A 22510-nucleotide genomic window follows, 5' to 3' on the forward strand; every position below is an offset into this window, starting at 1 on the left:
TCAATATCCATTTTTCCTATAAAACCTGGCTCTGACATCGCCATCATTGGCATAGTTGTGTGTTCTGCCAATACCCATTTTGTTGTAGGTCTCACAGTGTTAACTCCTGCATTATAAGATGAGATCCCACCCAGAAAGAAGGTGAAAGAAACATGTAAACAGAGGTGCTACTTCATCAGTAAATAATACTTCAGGGTTGCCAGGATAGGCAACCAGGAAAGGTTACTTTTTGTAGATGGGTATAGAACCATAAAACAAATGGGATGGAGAGAGAAGGAGTAGAGCCCACCTATTGCCAGGCTTGCAAGGGTTCCTCAGGGGTGAAGAGATAGATGAGAATCTTGACTCCATGATCAGAAGGCTGGATTTATTATTTTATGATATGTAATACATTAAGACTATACTAAAAGGAATAGAGAGAAAAGTTCAGAAGCTGCTATGCTAAGAATAGAAAAGGAATGAAATAATCAAAGGAGCTCTCTCTGATTCTGTCCCAGAGAGAGCTCGGTCTTTGACTGGCCCTTAATTGTAAACATGGAACACAGGCCAATCACAGGTGCACCTGTTGCATTCCACAGCAGCAGATAACCATTGTTTACATTCTCTTTCTGGGGCCTCAGCTTCCCAGAAGAGGGAAAAATCCTAAAGAAAGAATTTTTCACAAAAGATGTCTGTGACACCCACCCTTACTCCTTGCAACTGAAAAATATCATGGTATTTGCCAGGTTTCAAGAAAAACCTGCTAGAAGGCTAATCTTATTCTTCTGTTCCTTTTAGTGCATACTAAGGAATATTATTCCACATGAACACAGGGACTGGGATGTGTTTAGCTTTCTGTAGTGCTTACAGCATTATCATGCTTGACTTTATATATGTGAAGTGTTTCAAAGCTGACAAAACTCAACCTCTGAGGTGCTGTTCCTCTGTCCAAGATGGAGATTTTTTCTGGATTTATCATCCTGTATAAAATCTCTGTCTTGTCCTAGGTGCTCTTCAGTGTCCCATGGCTTGCCAAACTTATGGTATGGTTGCCAGCCTGAAAGTGAGACAGCAACATCACCACACCAGATACTCCAGTACTTATCCAGAGCTCTTTTTTGCTTACAGGCTGCTGGTGTTCATTTTGGTCCTCAGTCTCAGGATTTACCTCTTTTGTTACTCTATGGAGAGGACACAAGCACTTCTCATGGCTCAGGCAAAGCCAGCAGATGTCTGAGGTCCCTTTGGACACAGAAGAGGAATGCCAGCCCTACTTCCTTGTCTGTCAGAGTCTTAAAAAAACAGCACAGCTGCTGTTGAAAAGGTGACAGTATAAAGAAATTACTGCAGGATTACTGCCGCTTCACTGTTTCCAGGTGCAAGGTGACTGCCCCTCTCCTCCCTAGCTGAATCAAGGGTGAGAAAATCCATTTCCTATAGGGATCTCCCCTTAATCCATGAGGTAGTAAAGCACAAGTCTGAGGGGGCTGGAGCTGTTAGAAAAACAGATCCCATGCATGCAGCAAATGTTTAGGGATTTTACAGATAAGGCTACAACTTGGCAAACAAGCTAAGCACAAATGTAGGCATGAATAATGAAGCAAGATCCCCCACAACCGAGTCCCCTGTGGTGCATAAAGTATAATTAACCTGATGGTAGTAATTGCAGCCTACAGCATGCTCAGTTTAAAAAGGTGCTTTTTGAAAAAAAGACTTATTATCTAAATGTGAAATAAGAACAATTAATCTCTTCAATCCCACAGGAGTGCTGGGAAGCAATCATCAGTGTCACAGTGTAAAAGCAGTCTGCTCATGCACTGATGCTCACTCAGGTCCTTCTCTGGTGCTGGGAGCTGACAGCCTGGTCAGCATGGGCTTTAGCCTGGCCAAAGACTTGGTTGAAAAGGCTTAGGGGGTTGCCTTTCAACAGGGTTCCTGCCACTCTTCTGACTCTGCTTCAAAGGAAGAATGAGATTTATGTTTTTAAGAAGGTTGACCATACCTGTGTTAAGCCAAATGCATTCCCATGGTCACTCAGGCTGTCCTTCAGTTCTGTCCCAGCCCTTGAAAGATCACACCAGCAATCAATCACAGCTGGAGCAAGACCCTCACCATTGCCAGCTTTTGCCATCTTGGCCTGGTATTTCTCCATGTTCTTCTGCTGTCTTCTCTAAGGCAGGAACTTCTACAACATGACATGCATGACTTTGCCTTTCATTTTAGAATCCAAACACAGATTTTCTAAAGGTCATTATGGCTGAGCTGACATTTTGAATCCTTCTGAATCTGTTTAGAGTGAAACAAAGATAGATTTAACTAATTTTACTGAAGGATACCTTAGAAATCAATACATAGATGATATAAAAGACTTTTTTCTTCAGATTCAGAGGGCATTTCTCTAGCATGCAGATTGAAAGTGAGGTGAGTCTTGTTTTAAATCTAAGCCTTTGTGTGCTTTAGTCCCAGATTTAGTCCCTTTGAATTTATGAGTATAGTGGAGAAATGTTCAGAAGTTGATTTTCAGGGAAACTCTCAGTGGAGAGAGAAAAGTAGGTTCAGAGGTTGGATGCACCCAGAAGACTTTTGTTTTTTTCTGTGATGGTCTTAAATGTCATCTCAAAGTCAACCCTATTCGCAACATAAACTATGTGCCCAAGTAGGGTCTTATTTGATTGATTGTGAAAATATCTGCTTGCTTGGCACTGACTGAGAGTCAGAGACCAGGATCCATAGGAGGCATGAGCCTGTGCATGGGTGTAAGGGGGGAATGAACAACTGAATTAGTGCCTACCTACACAGCTCACACCATCTGCTTTCACAGTTGTCCCCAAAGCACCAGTTGTGTCAACATTCAGTATGTTCCCATAACACTCTGAACAGCCTAAGAACACGTGCTGGTTTCAGCTGAAACCAGCACAGAGCAGTCTTTACAAGCAGATGTCAGGCCAGTGCAATGTGTGACTCATGCTGTTAAAATGCTTTCAGATCTCTGACTGAAACCCATGGCATCCTTTTGATACTAGTGCAGGTGTTTGTGCTAGCAGATGCAGTCATGGTGTGTATGGCCTGCTCTGGAGGGGATTACCTCTTAGTCATGCTAGCTCATGTGCCTTATGAACTGGTGCTTTGTGCCCAATTCATCTCCCCTAATTACCTAAAACTTAGCTGTCCTGGTCTAAGCTTGTGACTTGGGCTGCCTGCATGGCCAGTGGAGGAGGGCATCTCAAAAAGGCAGGTTTTCTATTCCAAAATTTTTTAAAAGTAAAGAAAAAAAAAACATGAGAGTCAATTGAAATCCTACACTATTTATTGGCTCCAGCTTGCTTTTCCATAGCTACAAGAAAATCAAACAGAAACATCCTTCAATTACACCCATTACAGTTTATCTGACTTGCAGATTGTTTGACTTGCAATTTATCTGCATTTATCTGTTGTCTTAACACAACATTGCAGAAGGGAAAACACACAAACATCAACTGAGAGGAACATTTCATCTAATGGAGTACAGACTTTGGTACAGTGAATCATTTACAAGAATATTAGACAAAGATCACAGACCTGACATGTTTGCTGCAGGATGTCTCCCCACATTCTCAATGCACTTCCTGGAGACAAATGGGCTTTGTATCTGCTGGCAGTGTTCTGGAACAGCTGGCTCAGAGCTCTTCCCACCCCCACTGGTCTTACAAGAAACAGAAACGCCTAACAACTTGTGCATCCTCCCAAACACAGCAGGGATTCTGTTCTACAGCAAAAGCACAATTATAATTGTAAAAATGAAATAGCTTTTAATTTAATTTTAAGTCCCATTGCTAGGAGCCATGGAGGAGCCTTGTTTGAAAACGGCTGCTCCCCTTCAGTTCTTGGAAGCAGTAACATGCTGACAATGGGAAAATGGGCTTCTGGCTTTAATGACATTTTTGTAGGCAAAGATCCAGGAACAGTAACACGACCAGAGCTGCAACTGCTCAGCATTCGGATATGCAGAGACTACACCAGGCCCCTCTTGCACAGGAACAACAAAGGTCGGCAGCCCCAAATTAGCAGGCGGTGTGGTTTCCAAGCTGCTGTAGCTGTGCAGCAGTAAGGAAACAGCCGCTGGATGGCAGAGCTCCCGCGGCAGAATCCATCCTGACCCGCTTCTCCCCCACGGCAGATTTTGAGGGTGTGAAATGCCGTTTTGCTCTTTCAGCAGCTCTTTTACATTTTTAGCGGGGGAATTCGTCCCGTGTCATGACACTGAGAGATTCTGTAAGTTTTTGCTGTGCTGTTGATACTTCCCATAGAGAATCAGCTGCACAAAGTCACAGCAGCTCATGCATGGGGCTCTTCAAGTTCACAATTATGACTGAGTGTAAAGAAGGTTGAAAAAGGAAAGTGCATCTGACAGGAAGAAGAATAGAACAGATGTGGCTCAAAACAAGTGACATTTAAAAAAATTCAAAAAGCACTAAAGGTGATTCACAAACCAGTAATCTCCAAGTGGCCTGTGCTACTATTCCCTTATTTCTGGGGCACAAACATAAAGGATGTACTAGTTTGCTTCTTCTGCATCACAGTAATTGAGGCACTCCCGCCATGACCAACTTTACTCCCTGCCCCTATTCTCTATACAAACCTCCTTTGCCACACCTGGACAGTTTCACCTGAATTCCCTGGGTCTTTATTTACACTCAGCTAGCTCTTCAGCCTCCATCTAGAGCAACCTGACAGCTCTACTACTGAAATATTTTGTGCCTGTGGTAAGTGTAGGACATCCACCTGTAGTATATATAACAAGGGTCACAGTGATCCATTCAATATCAGTATCCATGATCCATTAGCAAGCTCTTTATTGATCACAAGAGTCTCAGGGCAGGGACAATTTGGTTTACCCAGAAGCCAGGCTGCAGGGCACTGGGCCAGATCTAGTACCAGCTACTCTTCACTCTTCTCTCATGTGTCTGGCAGGAAGGAAAAATTGCCTCTGGCAATTAAATGGTTCAGGGAAAACATCTGTGGGATAATCTGGTCCTCTATTATGTCATTTATGGCTCAGGCATGCAGCTGTGCCTTTTTAGAGTTTGTCTTCATTTCTAGAGGAAAGGTACAAAAATATGCTGCCAGGATTTTTATTATTATGACAAGAATCTATAAACCTGGTTTCTGTAACTATGCACACACCCAAACCCCTTTAAAAACTTTGTTAGTTTCTTATCTGAATCAGCTAAGGGGTGGCTGAATAAGCAGGGGATTAATAAAATAAAACCTGATTTAAAGGACAAAAATGAGTCAAATTTCTCCTTGCCTGCTTTGGAACAAGAAACCTTTCCAGTTCTTGGAAATTGAGTGTTTGTGGAAGACTGAGGGCTGCAGCAGTAGAGTCTCAGGTCAGCTACATTCTCCCTATGTGGGTTTTTTCATGTTCTTGAACATTTCTTCTAATTGCTAATTACCTGAATAAGAAGTGGGTAAGAAATGAGTGATCCTAGTTATGCTTTCAGGGGAGAAACCAGGCTGACACAAGCTTCCCAAGGCAATCAAGCCCATTTGAGCTGGGGGAGGTTACCCAGCCCGTGTAAGGAAGGCACAGTGCTCTGGGTGCTGGGAGAAGGTCTGTGTCCTGAGGCTGCAAGATGGCCTCATGGGGAAATGCAGGGATTTATAGATGAGTGAGGCATGTGAGGAGCTGGCAAAACATGGATGAGACGTGCAGCATGGAAGGGGCAGGCTGCGCCTGAGCTGTAACATAGACAACCAGTGTCACTGGAAATTGAAGGGCTTTTACAGGAACATTTCCACTAGAAGCAGGTGAAAACTGACAAATACAGAGGAGTATCTAGTTTGAACTCACGTGATCTGCAAGGTGAACAAGGCTGATGTTCAGTTTACCTCTGAAAAAAACATGAGGGGAATAAACAGCACAATCACAATATGTGAGAAAGACAAAATAAACAGAATTCAGTGGCAAGTGCAATATTAAGCAACAAAGCAAAGACAAACTTGCAGGTGTTTTTGTACAGTTGCTAGAGACTTCAAAATCAAGCCAGAACACAAATGCCTGGACCAAATGACAGCCCTGACACAGAAGGTGTCTCAGAGTCTCGGTGGAGGCTAGAAAACCAATGAGATGCAGCACTGCCAGCCTCACAGGAACCACTGAGGAGGATGTGGAGGTGTGATGCTGTATGTAGAGGGATGCTCTATGTGAAGGATAAAAATGTTACAGCACAAAAATACAGGAAAAGAAAAGCACCCTAAAAACCTGTGGGTGGAAATCCCAGTTGCTACTGATAAAAATGCTGTAGTAGGACTGTACTATTCTTTTTCAGTTCTGTGACAGTGGTCAGTGAGGCCAGAGGAGCAGTAAATGTGGGATGGTGGCGTGAGTGGGAGCCTGCACACTGGCTGGATCAGTGCCTCATCAGGAGGAGATGCAGAAGCAGAATTTTTGCTTGCAATAAATCCTGGCTTCTAGGAGGAGCTGGTTAAGGAACTGACAGAAACAAATGGTAGAGAGAGGCACAAGGATTTTGTGGAGGCATAGAATGTAAGAAAATAAAGATTGTGCAGAAGGTAGTCTCACACCTGAGGAGTTGCAGCTGTACCAATCACCAAAGATTAGGAACAGGCTTGCCCTTAATAGGTCACAGCTGTGTCCAATAAGATGAGTGCTACAAAAGAGTGGGTTAGTTGGGTGAGAGGAGATCTGGGGTTTTGTTGGTTGTGCTGTGAAGGAGTCAGGGCTGCAATCACCGAGAAGGTATGGGAGCTTCACAATAAGATGACAATAGGATTTTGTTTGAGGGATGTTGGTGGGAAACTACTCTGAGATTGCAATCCTACAATGTGATCTCTTTTAACACTGAAATAGGAAAAAGCAGGCCATGTGCATCCAATCTGGGAGTATTCAGTTTCCAGGAAGGCAATTAAATAACCTAAGGCAAGCATTAGAAACAGTCCAGTCACCCCCAGCTGCAGCACTGGCTCCATGGGGATCCCTAGGACCACAGGCTGGTGCCTGTCCTGGGCAGTGTAAGAGGCTCTGTCCTGGCTAGGAAATCCCAGCCCAGTTTTGGAATGAGTAACAAAGCAGAACAAACACAGTTATTCAGCACTCCCTTCATGTGCTGGTGTTTCCCTTTGTTTTCTGCATATCTTGGAGATAGGCACAGACACGTGGCTCAAACAGATCCAGCTGCAGCATTTGGAATCAGCCGTCAGAACAATCTGCTCTCCCACGTAGCTTAGGGCTCTGACCCAACAGGGACTTGGTTCTGACAGTGTTTTCCTGCTGCTTCAGTTACTGCTGAAAGAGGGGGTTTAATTGGTCCCTCTGCCTGGTTTCTATGAAAACCAGTCACTGCAGCTCCAGTCTCCAGGCAGATCCCTGCCTGAGCCACGGAGGGATCAGCCCATGCCACCTGCAGCTTAACAAGTTGATGAGAGAAAAAAATTCCACCTCACACTTGCTCTTTACTGTAGGAAGCACATTTAAATAAATTTCCCAGTAGTAACATCAGTTGTAAAACCAAATCACAGGTCCCCAACAAAGAAGGTTTTTCTTCCCAGTCTGCAATTTGTTTTCCATTTGCTGACTGCTGATTCTGATTCAGCAGTGTTAACTTGGAAAGGTCCTTAAACAACACCTATTTTCCCTCTCTGCAAAACATGACTGCAAAGAGAGCAGGTTTAGATTAGCTATTAGGAAGAAATTCTTTACTGTGAGTGTGGTGAGGCCCTGGAATAAGTTGTCTAGAGAAGCTGTGGATGCCCCATCTTTGGAAGTGTTCAGGGCCAGATTGGATGGAGCCCTGAGCAACCTGCTCTAATGGGAAGTGTTCCTACCTATGGAAGGGGAGTTGGAACTTGGTGATCTTTAAGGTCCTTTCAAACTCAAACCATTTTGTGATTATACATGATGTACAGCAACTTTTACATGTTGGTCTTGAATGTTGTTTAAAAAACCCAGGAAGTGTTACATTACTTCATTATCTTGAAAGTTTTTTTAAGTATCCAACAAATCTGCTGCTAAACTCACTGCTATTTGTCTTACCCTCAAGGGGAATGGAAGCTGGTAGGTCCTTGCCCTTTGTTTCTTTTGTATATTAGAAAATCATAACTATGTGCTTTCTCTCTCTTTTTTTTTTTTTTTTTTTTTTTTTTTTTTTTTTCCTGGGTTGAGGGGAAGATCTAATTCCTTATTTCCACAGGCTGTACTTTCCATCAGGGTTTTGATTGTCCTGAGCATATTTTTGTTGGTGCAACAGCCTCAAGCACTGTTGCCAAGCCTCACTGACTGACAGCTGAATAGCTGAGAGAAGAGTTACCCCAGGTGCTTCACACACAGTGCTGTAACAAAGATAACCTCACAAATGAGATATTCCTTCTTTTTGATTTCTTCTGTGTTTGGCATCAACTTTGCTTCCCATCAGGATCCCCAGCCCTTTCTGTGGGATGGTTGCTCACCTCCTACACTGCTGCTTGACCTCATCGAGTGTTTTGCACCTGTGTTTATTGATTCCTGTGTTTGGTTCCTAACAGGTTTTCACAGTTTCTAACCACAATGGAAGCACTCATGTTCCCTTTCCATGTAGCCCATGGTTAGATAGCTCACGTCCTCCATTCATTTTCTGACTGCAAATTTCAGAGGCACTGCTGTAGGACAGACTTGTGTATCTCCACTTGGAAATCCCATGAGTTTGGCCAGAAGCTGCTGCTAACCAGTGCTTTTTCCATTTATTTTAAAGCCCTTCACATATGAGGGCAATTCATATTTCTGCTGAAAGCATTATTGACCTCATGATATGGCACAACCATGGTTTCTCTCTCGGCCACTTACCCAGTTAAAGATTTTAATTGATCTGAGATAGTTTTTCCCTGCCAAGCCAGGCTGCCAGCACCCTCCTGACAGCTTCTTGCTGCTGTTGTCCTACAGGATCTCTTGAAGGAACCATTCAATCCTTTAGTCTAGCACCTTCTTCATTGTTTCAGGCAGGTGTCTTGGTCTTTGATTCCCTGGACCTTTTTTCCCCCCTCTGATTTGGTTTTTCTCTTTCCTTTCCTGTGCTTCTGCTTTTTCTGATATGTTACTTGGTAATTTGCTTTGCAAAATGTCTGGTTTTTTGGTTTTTTTTTTTTCAATAGGCCATGGGTCAAAAGCGTGACCAAGAGTGCGACTGCAGCTGCTCTGTCTACATCAGGCAGAAAAGGAGCTTCCAGCAACATGGACAGAGGTGACCAGAAAAGATCAGAGAGGAGCAACAATCTGAACTCATAATTTGTCAGGAAACCTTTTGTTAAATCTTAAGGCATCATGCTACTGTTAAACTTTCATTGTTTATTTGCTCCTTCCTACCATTTTATCAAGCTTCACCTAATTTTCTGCAGAGATTTCCCGTATTTGCTGCAAAATGCTGATACCCTAAAACAAAATTTGGAACAAAATATGGAATTTCCATAACTTGGAATTTTAAATAGACTTTAAAATCTAAATAATCCTTTGTGGTGATGCTGCACTACTCAGCAGGCAGGTCTGCAGGCCCTTGGGTGTTGCTACCACAATGTGAAGCAGCAGCTTCATAGCTTCAAATTGGACTCCTGAGGAGCTCAGAGATCTGCAGGGTTGGCAGCACCAATAGTGGTGACAAGGAGCTTCTGGCAGCAACGGGGGATGATGTGAAGGCAACCAAAGAAAGCTCCACTCTTGTTCACCCTTGGAACTCAAGCCCCAGCTTTGTACACAAAGTCAGCAATGAGATTCCCTGCCCCATGTGAAATTTATACTGATCTACTAAAAATTCTTTCATAGGCTTTACATAAAAGGTTTATGTAACATAGGTTTACATAACATAATGCACCAAAGGCTTCATCCTGTGAATTTTACATAGGTAATGTTAAGTAGACAACAATGTGATACATGTCATAAGTTTGTGTTACAAAGTAATTATTTTAGTAAAATTCTATTAATATAGTGCAGATTTCATTAAGGACTAATTTCAATATCTGTGTTGCTCAACACTGAACTGTTTATGTTAGTCTTAAAAAAGAAATCAGTGACATTTGCGACAACATAGGGTTCCCTCTGGTCTCCAGAGGTGATAAAATTAATTTGCTTGTAATGTATGTTAATCGTGCAGAGTCCTTGCCTTGATGGTAAGCAGATGAGGGACTGGCAAGACAAGGGGCACAGTGTTAAAAGTGCTCTGCTGGCAAAAGCTGCCTCCAGTCCAGCTCTCATGCTGCCAGTGTTGACCCTGCCTGGCAGCCCAGGCACAGGCACAGCACTGCCCCTTGCTGCCAGGCAAGGGCTGCCAGGAACATCACTGCTGCATCAGCAATGGTGGCAGCTGGAAGAAAAGTACTCTGATGCCTCCAAAATGGTTATTTGAAAGGCTAAATGTGAACATTCCTATTACCATGTTCACAAGTTTGGGTCAGCAGCCAGACTCAAGCCCAGCTCTTCTGACCTATCCAGTCTGCAACACCATTATCCTCTCTCTGTTCTCAAACTGAGTTTTAGACCCCTTCCAAGAGCAGTGAATGGGGTTATTTACTCAAGCTGTACCCACAGCTACCCACTGAGTCCCATGAAACTGAAAAAAATAAACATTGGGATTTAACATTTATCTTTATTTCTGTCTTATTCTAATTATTATTATCTAATTAATAAATTGGCACCAAGAGACCCATCCACTTTCAAACAGACCAGAGCTCATTCACTTCTATTAGAAACTGGGATTCCTGGCACAGGGACAGATGCTGAAATGCTTTTAAATTTGGAGGAACCTCAGCATAAATATGCCAAAGTTAAACCAGGAAAGGCTGTGGGGTTTTTTACCAAAACTATTGCTGTGATATGGCTCCTGGTGTGGGTACATATGGGGCTGACTCCTGCTCCAAGGGCTGCTCACTGATGGAAAGCTGCTCATTTTGCCTGCTCTGGCATTTGCAGTATTTTCCATATAGATGCCATGATGAGGTCCCCAGCTGCACCATGGCCATGGATTCAGGAGACCAACCAAAGATGTTTAGTATTGTTCCCCTGAAGGTTGGCTACAGGAACACTCAACTACTGCAGAGAAGTCTCTTCATTGCTCCTTAGCCAGCAGCACCAAGGCAAGGAACACAGGCTATTCATGGCCTGCTTTGGCCATGGAGAGGAAAGAAGGTGGATGCAGATGGGAGGAGTGCAGCTGATGCCCAAGGAGACCTGTTTGTGTCCACGTCTGGGAGATGCACAAACAGCCCTGGGGTGCAGCTTTAACAGGAAGAGTCACCTTCCTCACTCAAAATTTAAACATTGCTGATGTGTCCCCATCTGCCTTTCAAAGGCCCTGAGCTGGTGGAATCTCATCCCTGGGGATGTCCTGGAAGTCAGTTCTGAGCTTGCCCATCAGTGAGCAGGGGGCTGGGGTTTGCTGAAGCGAGCAAGGTGACATTGGCAATGCTACCAGCATCGGTCCTGCCAGGAGACCTGAGGAACTGCTCTGGGTACTACAGCACTGGGCTGTAGTGGGTACTACATCACTGCTGGGCCAGTCTGCAGAGGGGAGGCTCCGTGGTGGGGTGGGTTTGAGACCTAGAACCCATTTCTTTTAAAGTACTGGGCTCTCCTAATCACGCTGTTGACGTAGTTGTAGTCGCTGCTGCATGGGTCTGCCTCGTAGACCTGGACGTTGCCCATTCTGGCATGGTAGGTGCAGATTCCCCCTGGAAAGAGTTAAGAAGAAGTTTATGGGCTTGTAAGTAAGAAATAGGGATTTAAGAGCAAAAATTTGTAGCAAAAAACCACCATGCATCTCATCAAACAGGAACTGCTTGACAAAGTGCCAATTGTACATTATTGTTGAAAAGTGACTGATTTTGTAAAATCTTTATTGCTGTAGTGAAGGAGGCCATGACTCTCTCCAAATGCAGGTGGAAATGGAACACTGTTACCAGGAAAGGGTGTAATCAGAGGAAAGGAAGGGCAGCAGCAGAGCAAGGAAGGGAGAGTAAGAAATAGCATAGGGTGAACAAACCAGCACACAGCACAGACTACAAGGAAACCTGGATGCAATCTTCCTGGACACAACAGGTTGCCACAATAACTCTGTTGTGTTGTGATGCCTCAGTTTCTGCATTCTCCAGTGACTTTTCTTTAGTTACTTTCTATCTTATTTATCCATCTAACAGCCATTTCTCGTTGCCAGTCTGCTGGTCTGGTACTGCTTCTGTTCAACTAGAAAACTTTGGTTCTGGTTGTTATTTTGGGGCTTTGGGGGTTTATTTTGTTAGTTTGGGGGTTTTTGTGGTTTTTTTTTTTTTGTTTTTTTTTGGTTTTATTTCGTACGAGATGCTGTAAAATCTGCCAGATTGATGCTCCTTTTCCCTCAAAAGTGACACCAACAAGCACACAGCATTCCCATCAGTCGGTCTGTCCCTCCCTAGTACAAAGCCCATTCCGTACCTCTCAGCTGCCGGTCCCAGGACCAGGTAGGATGTCTTGCCCGTACTTCATTAATGGAAAGAACCAGGATATTTGAGCACTGATTTATGTGTTCTTCACTATCCCACGTCACAGAAGGTTGCACTTGCTGCCTGCTGATCTAGGAAAGACAAGCAAGAAAACAGGTTTCCCTCTGAATGCCTCCCCCTCTTCGTTGCCCTCCCAGGCTTTGACTCATTGAATGACCTTATTCAGGACAGCCTTGGATACAGAGGGATGGCAATAAAGTGCTCTTTCAAACACAGAACAGTGATTTGCTGCGATAAAGCCTGGGGTGTGCACTACATTGCTATTGCTCATGCTTGTCACCCTGCAGTACCTGCATCAGGCCGTACTTCTGGCGCGCGCGGTCCCAGCCGTTGTCCAGGAGCAGGCCCACGCGGCTCTCCTGGGACATGATGGCACCGATGAGCGCTGGATCCAAGCACAGGTTTCTGGCTACTCTCTTAATTGGGATCTCGTATCTCCTCAGGCGTGGCAGGTCTGCCTCAGCTGTCCTCCGTATCATGGCATATCCTGCTGCATAGGAAAAGGCAGACTTACACACAGCCCTGCCCAAACCCCTGGCTTCCCCGTGAGCAGGTGTGTCAAAGGAGTACTCAAATGTTCAAGAAATCGCATCTACATCAAGTTGGGCAGTAGGGTTTGAGGAACAAGCACAGCTCTATTGGCTCTAACTATGGCCAGGGAGCTGCTGTTCCACTACCCAAGGATGGGCAGGAAAACAGGGAGGCTTCTTAGGAGGTGGAATGCATGGTCCTCTTCTTCTGCTGCACCTCTGTTTTGCAGTGTGATGTCATGGTTTGCCTCAGATACCCCAGGTTCCTGCCTGATAATTCCCTGCCAGGTGTGTCAATCATCCCTCCTTTCCACACCCTGACCCCTGCTGAGCGCTGTCTGTCAGTCCTGGCATTCCAGAAGGGCATCAAATGATTGGCAGAATTCAAAAGATGCCTTTCACCCCTGGAGAGACATTGGGCCATCCAGGTGTCATTTGTCTCCTGAGACTTCCCCCCTACCTGGCTGGTGGTCCCTCGTGCCCCTTCCCTCCCCCCCTCTCCCCCGGGTTAAAAGGAACAACAACCATGCACTTCAGAGTCCTGTTGGAGCTGTTATTGCATTCAGAGGCCTGCGTGCCAGGAATAAAGCTCTGGATCGAAACCCTCCATCAGAACCAACTCCTTTCCTTCATCCTCGCCTTAAAGTTCTCTGCCAAGGTAAACCTGAGCTCCTGCATGCCTGGACTTGTCCTAAGCGCCCAGCTGCAGCATCCAGCTAGCCAAAGGTGTCTCTGAGGTGAAACCACCACAGTTGCTGCCTTTTGGTCAAGCAGCAACGGCCAGACAAGCCCAGGCACATTTCATCCGGCTATATCGGTATTATTCCAATACCTCTGGAGTCAGAGAAGTGAAGTTTCAAAATGGATTTGAAAAAATTGAAGGGTGTGTTACTACAGATTGTCCACATTGCAGTAACAGCTATGTTCTATCTCTAGAAAGTGGGGGCTTTTTAAAAGCAAATTTGGAACAGTTTGGAAACAAGCAAGCAGGTTCATATCTATGCTTGAACTCTCACAGTCAGGTGTCTTCCCTGGAAAAGCCTACATCCAAGAAACATGGAGATATCAGCAGTAGGAACATGACACAGTCAGCTCTGTGCTCACACCAGGCAGTAACTTCAGGCAAGAAAGAGAGAAACATGAAGCACTGGCCAGCTCAGCCAACATGCCAGCACTCAGGACATGCTCTGTGTATCCTACCCTGGGAGCAGACAAGCCCTGGGGCTTAGTGAGGAGGCTGATGCTAAAGTCCTGGCTGATGAAGAGGCTGTTTTAACTGAAAAGAGGTGGTACTATTTCCTTTTGCTTTGAGGCCAAAGATCTTGATTTGGGACATGAAGTTTGTCCTTCCACTTCCCATCAGGTCTGGAGGCTTCACCTGCTCTTTTGGGAGAGGAAGTGTTGCTTTCTCCCTTTTGGCTGTTTGAATAGCTGCACCACATTTAGTTTGGTAATGGCAGGAGGTAAGGCATCTCTCTGTCAGGTACAAACAAGTTGACAAATCAAGCAGTGAATGATACATACCACAGTCAGAGGCTCTTACAGGTGTACAGGAGATCGTGGGGGCTTGAAGAGCACTTATATCACCATAGCAACTGTAACTCAGGGATGGAGCTGAAATATGAAACAGAAGTGTTTGAACACAGAAGGTCTCAGAGCAGTATTGTTCAAGTCAAGCATGAGAGAGCCCAGGCCTGCAACCCACATCCCCTTGTGCTGGCCCTGCTTGTGTGGGGTCCACTGGTCTCCATCAGTAATGTTATCAAAGAAAGATGGAGAACAGAAATTGGCTCTTTTCTAGTTGAATATTGAAGCAAATGGATGTAATAACTGTTTAGGTGAACATGCACCTGCCCTGTTAGGTCTAGAGGCTGGTGTGGGAGAGGAGAACCAGAGCCTCTGCATTTATTTCAGAGGGCAGTTCTCATCCAATGCCCCTCAGTGTTTGGACCCACTCAGATGATGGCTGGTGGTCACTGAGCACCCTGGCTGGGATTGTCTGCTGTGTCCCTTGATAACCTGGTGAAGAATTAATTCAGGAGAATGCTTGCCTCAGTCTGGGAAAATTTCTCTATTTCCCTAGTAACTGAGGGACAAATAGCCACCATCAAACAGATTGCCACTTTTGTGAGACCATTTCTGAGAAGGCAGAGAGATTGGATAAGGTTAGCTGGGAAAACCAAGAGGAGACATGGCTGTGACTCCCTTGGCTTCAGTCTCATCCTGCAGATGGTCTGCTTTAAAAGGCACATGTGGGCAGCAAGCAGCCTCATACAGCAGCTGAGGACCTTCAGCCACACCAGATCTTACAGGGCCATGCAGGAAGGGAACCTCAGGCCTACTGCACTTCCGCTCCAAGGCCCTTCCACAAACAATTCCCAGTCTGCTTTTGACAGCAACCCAAACCTGTCTTACCAACAAGGGCTGAAAGACCCAGCAACAGCAGTGCAGGGATCATGGTGATGGCTCTCCTCAGCTGTCCCAGGAGACCTGGAAACACATGGTTTGCAAAACATGAAGAAATTACTGATGATTTTCAGCAGCACTCTAGCAAAGTTGGCACACCAAAAGCTTCCACCCTGGGGCACCAGACAGGGATGGCATTAGCTGAAGAGGAGTTGGGCAGCAGAGGAATTTTTTCCATTTAGGGAGGTTGGGACCAGGGTTGGTTCCCTGGACTAGCAGGGGCCTTTTTTAGCCCCTGTCATTTGTCATTGCTTGCTCATACAGCCCCTCCTGAAGGCCCATAGTGTGTCTTTATGATGAGCACATCCACTAACTTTGCTTTAATTTTATAGGTGTTTGAAGTCTAATGTGCTATACAGTGCACACAACCCCTGCCTCCCTGTTCAAAAAGGATTTTTTCTTGGCTCTTGGAAAAACTTGTTATCAAAAATCAAGAACTATGATCCTTAATACTCTGCTAAGAACATGCAAGGCAACTCCAACATTTATCTGGTGAAATAATACTTCTCTGTGTGATACTGGCAGATAACCACTTTACTAATAAATGTGTATATTGTGCCTATTAATAAAATTCCAAAATATCATCAGATGATAGCTATCAAATGCAAAAAAAAAAAATTGACTGCATTTGCCTTGCTGATGAACACATTTAAACTGAGCAGCTTTTATGGCTTACAAATATCTGGGGTTTTTTTTCCCAAGAAGATTTCAAACATAAAATACACACGAATCTTGTAGGCAATTCACACTAATCCTGTTTGGCATTATCAGTTAAACATTAAAACATTAAAACATTATTAGTTTTAATAGCATGTGACCATTTCTCTAGAGTGCATTTCTACTGCAAACCAGATTATATGGATGCAGAAACACAAATAATCCACCAGTATCATTGGAAAGACTCTCTTGTCCTGACTAAGCTTTTTCAGGCCAGCAATGCCCATGGCCAGATCAGGGTACACCCAGTAGCTCTGTTTGAGCTCTAACACTAAGGCTAAGTATTCACAAGCCCAGATAAATACAGTTTGATACAACACCTATGAAATCCATCTGTGTCCCCATTGAAAGCTACAGGATGTAGCTGTTTCCACATGCAGGAATTTTTTTCACTCCACTCCCATCACAAAAACCTCACAGACCTTATACAGAAACACCATTGCAATCACAATATTGGCAAAATGCTAAATCAAAACAAATCAAGGCTTCTGGTTCTAAATAAATATTCTGTAAGTGAATTCAGACTCACCTGTATTCAGTTGTCCTTCCTCTGAGGCAGGTCCCTTGATGACTTTTATATATATACATAGGAAAAGGTATCCACCCTATGGGCTTTGGAATGTTAATTCCTAGCTACTGTGATGACTGTTTTAAAGTACACTAAGTAATATATATTAAGAGCTTAAAACTCCAAAGATTTCCTTCATCCAAAGATTTGCACAAAGGGTGGTTAGTCAGACTCAGGACAACTCTGTGAAAGGAAATAAACACTGTTTTTCCTCCATCAATAAGCACATTGATGCACAATAAATGACTTGCAGAAATTATTGAAGTGAATCAGTGGCAGAGGCCAGGCAAAAAACAGATCCACGTGGAGTCCCCTCCTTGCTTTGCATCTGGACATATTTCTGGAAGGATTGTTTTTGTCTTGGTTCCTCAGTGGTTTCAGATAGGCAAGCTTTTAATTAAGTCTCATACTTAATTAAGTATTATACTTTAATTAAGTACCATATGAATTTTAACAAGGACAATTAAGGAAAATCCTCCCACAGCTTCATTGTTTACAACAAACCCAATTCAGGACAGGCACTTGATTACTTTGAGCAGAGGCAGGGTCTGAGTTTAAGATGTGGGGAGCCAGGAGGTTGCAGCAGAAATTAGGAGGAAGAAACTGGTCTCCCATAAACTGGAGTTAGTGGGGACACACAGAGGGGCTCTGAAAGACTTGCACTTTGCAGCCAAGACACTTTTCACATATCTAAAACATCTGAGTTACTCGGAGAAGGAAAGAGAGTCTGGAAGGCTAGTGCCCTTCAATCCTGTTCTGTTTGCCGCATTTTTCTCTTCCCTGGAATCTGCCCAGCATGCATGGAGGTTAGGAAGGCAAAGATTTTCTTCTGGTTGCTTTCTCTTCATTATTTGATACATCACAAATCCATCTATTGCCATTGCTCTTTTGGGACTGATGTGGCAGGTAGGAAATGCTGTTTTGGCCAGTTACTAAAGAGTATGTTCAAAACCAGGCATTGTTACAGGAGGTTTGGTTATAAGGGTTAAGGTGAGTGTTAAATACAGACCTCCTACTGAAACCTTCTCAAGGATTACAACAAAGCTAGGCAATAATTCTTTGTGCTCATATCTGGTATCTTCTGTGGTATTTCAGACTAGACTATCATGTAATCCTTTTACTGGGGTTTAACATTTTGAACAGCAGAAGGTAAAGTTTGATATAATGTAAGGTGCACATCTTTGTGGTGTTGTCCTGGTCTAACACTTAGAAAATAGAGACATCACATGTACAGTGTGCTTTAATCCTTTCAAAGGCAATGGCTACAGATTAAATGCTGGAGGGAAGGACAAGAAGAAGAAGAAGAAATTTTCTGGGAAAAGCTCATACTGCACAGCTTGATGGCAGCAAACCCAGTAGGGGTTTATTCTTTCACATTACTTTGTCCTCTACAGAACAAGACAGTAATTTTGTATTAGAAAGAGATGTATTCTCTCAAATAGATTATAACAATTTAGTATTAACATCTAGGTATGCTTTATAAAAACAACATCATGTTAGTGACAAAAAACTAATGCTCCTCTATCACTGAGCCTGTGTTCATGCTGATGACTTGGGACCTTCTTTGAGAAGTAGCCTATAATCTTAGGTAAGATTTATTTCCTAATGTGTTGTCCACTTGCTGATGGTCCTTGAGATAAAGTTTTTAATTGAAATACTGTTTGCTTTTGCTACATATTTTTCTCTTTCATTTGTTACCGTGTAATCACATTTTTCTACATTTCACAGTAGTCACATGAATTCTTAATGCCTTTTCTGCATTGCATTGCTCCTTATATACTCATTGAGTAGTGGATATTATGTTTGAAATGCAAGTTTTTATCTGTGCTGCTATAAGCTCTTAGGTCCCTGGGACAGATTCCTTGTATTCACACAAATTCCACTGTAAGCCCAAATAAGAGGATACTTTTTCAGCACTGTTATGGACTTCTTCTCACTCAAACCCTCTTTATCCACACAAATTTTTCCAGCTGTCTTTTAGAGTAAAAGCCAAAAGCAAGCAGCCTCTATGGAAACATGCTCATATATACTGAATGGAGCAGGGCTCTCAGCTAGTGCATTTGTCCAAGGCACCACCACCTAATGAGAGCTGCATGATGTTAGAAAACACCATCCTCTGCTAAAAGGTCTTTGTGGGGCTGTGTAAACACAGAGCATTGAGTGTAGGTGAGCCACTTAATGAGAGTGGGCTGCATCTGTCACTAGTACAGCACATATTTTCATTTTTATGATAGATTTAATTTGGAAATTTTCATCAGGAGGAATGTCAATACCTGTTCTCCTTGTCTGGGTTTGGTCAGCACAGTGTGTGACTGGGAGGGAAGGGATGGAAAGTCAAGGAAAGAGGAGGAGTTCACTTATCAAATAGTATCTGCATCTTAAATTTAAGAAGCAGGAAAGGTTCCTGGTATTCATGGGCATCCTGGCATTAAGCTGCAGTCAGTGACCACAGACACACTTTCTCTGTGATCTGTCAATGACACTGTTGGTTACATTCAGGTAAAGGGAGAGCAGAGTGGACAAAAAATGTTACCTGACACAATAGCATTTTCCCCTTACATAAACTAGAAGGGACCACAACTGAGATCTAAAGGACACCAAGGTTCACTACCAACAGTTCTTTCCTACTCACAGATTTTCACTTTATATTTTTGCCCCTCATGCCAAGGGAAGTTTTTTACTTTCGGCTTGATGGAGAAGTGATCAAAATCGAGCATCAGTTTGAAAAGGATTACATGCTGCACATGTTGTTCTCCTTCAGGTTCCAGGTTTTAGCATCACATGTCACTGGGTGGTGAGAATACCATCTAAAATTACTTGGAATGATACTCACATTAATTATTGTCTCCATTGTGAGTTTCAGCTTGTTTCATAACATCGACAGGGAGATGAATTTCCCAGGTTGTTCCTTTTGTCTGGGATGTAATTACAGGTAACACCAGGTATTCTCAGACTTTGTAACTGCTTTATAGGGAAGCTGCCCATCATGCTGACGTAGGTTGGATACCTACCACTAGCTGACCAGTTAAAGATGCATCTGTAGCATCATCTCAGACAAATCCTCTACTGTTGTCCTTCCCAGCTTTTAAAGGGACACACCCAATTTAATAGTTACATTTCCATAGGTTTTTCTTTCTAACATCTAGCATACCTGGAAGTAATCATAGAATCATTTAGGTTGGAAAACACCTCTAAGATCATCGAGTCCAGCCATTAACACAGCACTGCCAATTCTACCACTAAACCACATCCCTAAGTAACACATCTACACATCTTCAAGTCTTCAAACTTGTAAGACATGAGGCTGTCAGTTTTCACTCTATTCAGAAGTAAACACGTGTGGAGTGTCCCAATCTTTTCCTTTACCTTGCCTTTCTGAAGAATGCAGATGAGCATTGCAGTAACATCCACCTCTGCATCTCTCTGGCCTTCACATAAAGTATCTAAGGCCAGAAGTGTTTATGAGGGAGGGAAACAAGTGTTTGCCTTCTGTTCTCTAAAATGAAGTTTGACCACAGGAAAGGTGTCCTAGCAAAAAGATTACTGGATTGGATTCTATGAGAGCTTGTTCACATCCCATCTTAAACACAGATCTATCACCTAAAGCAAAGTAATTTGAAGTTTGAGCCAAGTTAGAGTCCTGCACATGGGTGCAATCCCAAGCACAAATATAGGCAGGGGGATGGATGGATTGAGAGCAGCCCTGAGAAGGACTTGGGGACGTTGGTTGACGAGAAGTTCAACATGACCCAGGCATGGGCACTCACAGACCAGAAAGGCAATTGTGTCTGGCCTGCAGCAAAGTCAGCTGGGGCCAGCTGGCTGAGGGGGGGATTCTGCCCCTCCACTACAGTCTCATAAGATCTGGGCTCCCAGAGGAAGAAGGATGGGCAACTGCTGGAGCAAGTCCAGAGGAGGGTCACCAAGGTGATCAGAGGGCTGGAGCACCTCTCCTATGAAGACAAGCTAGGATTAGGATTTTTCTGGAAAAGGAAAGACTCTGGAGAGACCTTATAGCACATTCCACTACCTAGAAGGGTCAAACAAGAGAGTTGTGGAGGCACTTTGTACAAGGGTGGGTAGTGATAGGACAAGGGGGAATGGCTTCAAACTGACAGAGGGTAGGTTTGGGTTTGATACAAGGAAAAAAGTCTTTGTGTGAGACACTGAAACAGGTTGCCCAGAGAAGCTGTGGGTGCCCCATCCCTGGAAGTGTTGAAGGCCACACTGTATAGGGTTTTGAGCAGCCTGGTTTCATGGAAGATGTCCCTGCCCATTGGCTTGGAACTAAGTGATGTTTAAGGTCCCTTCCAACCCAAACTATTCTGTGTTTTGATGATAACTATTAAGGACATTTCTGTGTGCCTGGAATTAATGATACAAAGCATTGAAGACTGTTAACATTCTAGAAAACAAACAGGAAACCATTTCAGGCTTTTTCTAGGGTGGTGCACTAACAAAAGAAATAATTAGCAAGGAGGAAGTAGATCAGGAAGGTAATTAATTTTGTTCTGTGTATCAATCATCTGATTTTCATACAATGTCATCTTGGGGAAAGCCAATCATTACTCTGGATATTACATGTTTTGCAAGGAAGGTAAGTTAATTTTTAAACCTTTTTTATAAGAGTCACATGTTGAAGTCATACCACCAGGCGGATGATGCTTGAATGGGCTGTGCTCCAAAATGCAAATTATATTAACACAGATTCAACACTGAACTGACATAGCTACATGGCAACTAGATCAGGGCTGGCTTAGTTTAGGCACCTCAAGCCATGGCTGTAACAATTAATCAAAACCCAAAAAGTAGCTTTAGAATATGCACCTTATGGGCTCTCTAAAAGTAAATTTTCTTAATTACTTCCTTTCCATCAACAAGCACCCAGTATTTCTCAGTTTAGATGCACTTAAAAATAATTAACCAAATTTGAACAAGGTATTTTTGGGTAGTGCTTTGGGGTGCTATGTACTGCTTTAGCCAGTGTGATGTGTTACCTTAAATTGATGAAGTAGGTATGAACATAAGTTGCCTTCTGTAGCATATGATACAGGAACAGCGCTCTGCACAGGGACAGGGAACAAAGAGCAACTGGCAGACCACAATGTCTTGGATCACCACAACCATATTGGACTGGCTGAATACTGAAGGCTCCCAAGCACGATCCAAAGAACAAAAGATCAGAGTAAATCTTTTTTGTGTCAAATGTGGCGCAACTTATCTCTATTTATCCTTTAAATGTGGCTCAGGAGCAACATACTCCTCAGAGGAGTTCTCAAGCAGACTACTGTAACATCAAGCACCCTCACCTTCTGATTCTTAGAGGCTTTTCTTCAGCTCCAGATCATAACTCTCAAACTGTCACATGCAGCTCTTCTAAAGAGACAGATCAGCCACTCCTGACAGAATTTTCCTTTCAAAAAGTGGGTTACACAGCTATTGTATATGCAATGAGTACAAAAGCCATGTTATTTCTTCAGCAGCTAGTGCTTGTTTGTGTATATATGAGAGATAAAGTGACAACATCCCTCACACTGGGTTGAGAACACCAGCTTTACCCTTATGGGGCAGACAAAGGGATTGTCTTAGAAACTGTACTGGTCAAAGCCCAAATTTCTATACAAATTTCTGTAGAAAAGCCTTCATTTTAGTATTTCTAGGTGGGGGATAGAAAAAAGGGGATTACTTGTAACATAGGACTTAACATCAATTATCTTTTGAGTTGGCCTCCCTCCACCCCTGTGACACTTGC

At 43.5% G+C, this 22510-nt stretch overlaps 2 protein-coding genes across 3 annotated transcripts; both read right to left on the reverse strand.

The window, feature by feature from the left end:
• Positions 1–8452, reverse strand: LOC132087604 (lysozyme g-like). The gene is given in 6 exon segments (XM_059493959.1): positions 1–89; positions 92–132; positions 908–945; positions 1982–2149; positions 2775–2851; positions 8428–8452. Coding segments are annotated over 6 exon segments (438 nt in total).
• A 2117-nt stretch (positions 8453–10569) lies between these two features.
• LOC132070304 (lysozyme g-like) lies at positions 10570–16810 on the reverse strand. Of its 2 annotated transcripts, none has more exons than XM_059466980.1 (6): positions 16720–16810; positions 15423–15497; positions 14532–14621; positions 12768–12964; positions 12410–12548; positions 10570–11670 (listed from the first exon to the last, which is right to left on the reverse strand). In XM_059466980.1, exons 2-6 carry the CDS (start codon positions 15463–15465, stop codon positions 11540–11542), a joined length of 600 nt encoding a protein of 199 aa, XP_059322963.1. In that variant the 5' UTR covers positions 15466–15497; positions 16720–16810; the 3' UTR covers positions 10570–11539. The 2 variants fall into 2 exon arrangements, with proteins under 2 accessions (XP_059322963.1, XP_059322962.1); XM_059466979.1 differs by having other exon boundaries at positions 12768–12967; positions 16720–16804.
• Between the last annotated feature and the right edge of the window lie 5700 nt (positions 16811–22510).

Source organism: Ammospiza nelsoni, chromosome 2, assembly GCF_027579445.1.
Source record: "Ammospiza nelsoni isolate bAmmNel1 chromosome 2, bAmmNel1.pri, whole genome shotgun sequence".
NCBI classification, from domain to species: Eukaryota; Metazoa; Chordata; class Aves; order Passeriformes; family Passerellidae; genus Ammospiza; species Ammospiza nelsoni.

Bases quoted from the DNA above. Each gene is read 5' to 3' on its own strand.
- LOC132070304 (XM_059466979.1), bottom strand. From the start codon at position 15,465: ATGATCCCTGCACTGCTGTTGCTGGGTCTTTCAGCCCTTGTTG. The intron at 12,968-14,531 runs GTATGTATCATT...TTTCCTATGCAG, and splicing joins TGTAAGAGCCTCTGACTGTG to CAGGATATGCCATGATACGG. The intron at 12,549-12,767 runs GTACTGCAGGGT...TGTCTTTCCTAG, and splicing joins AGAAGTACGGCCTGATGCAG to ATCAGCAGGCAGCAAGTGCA.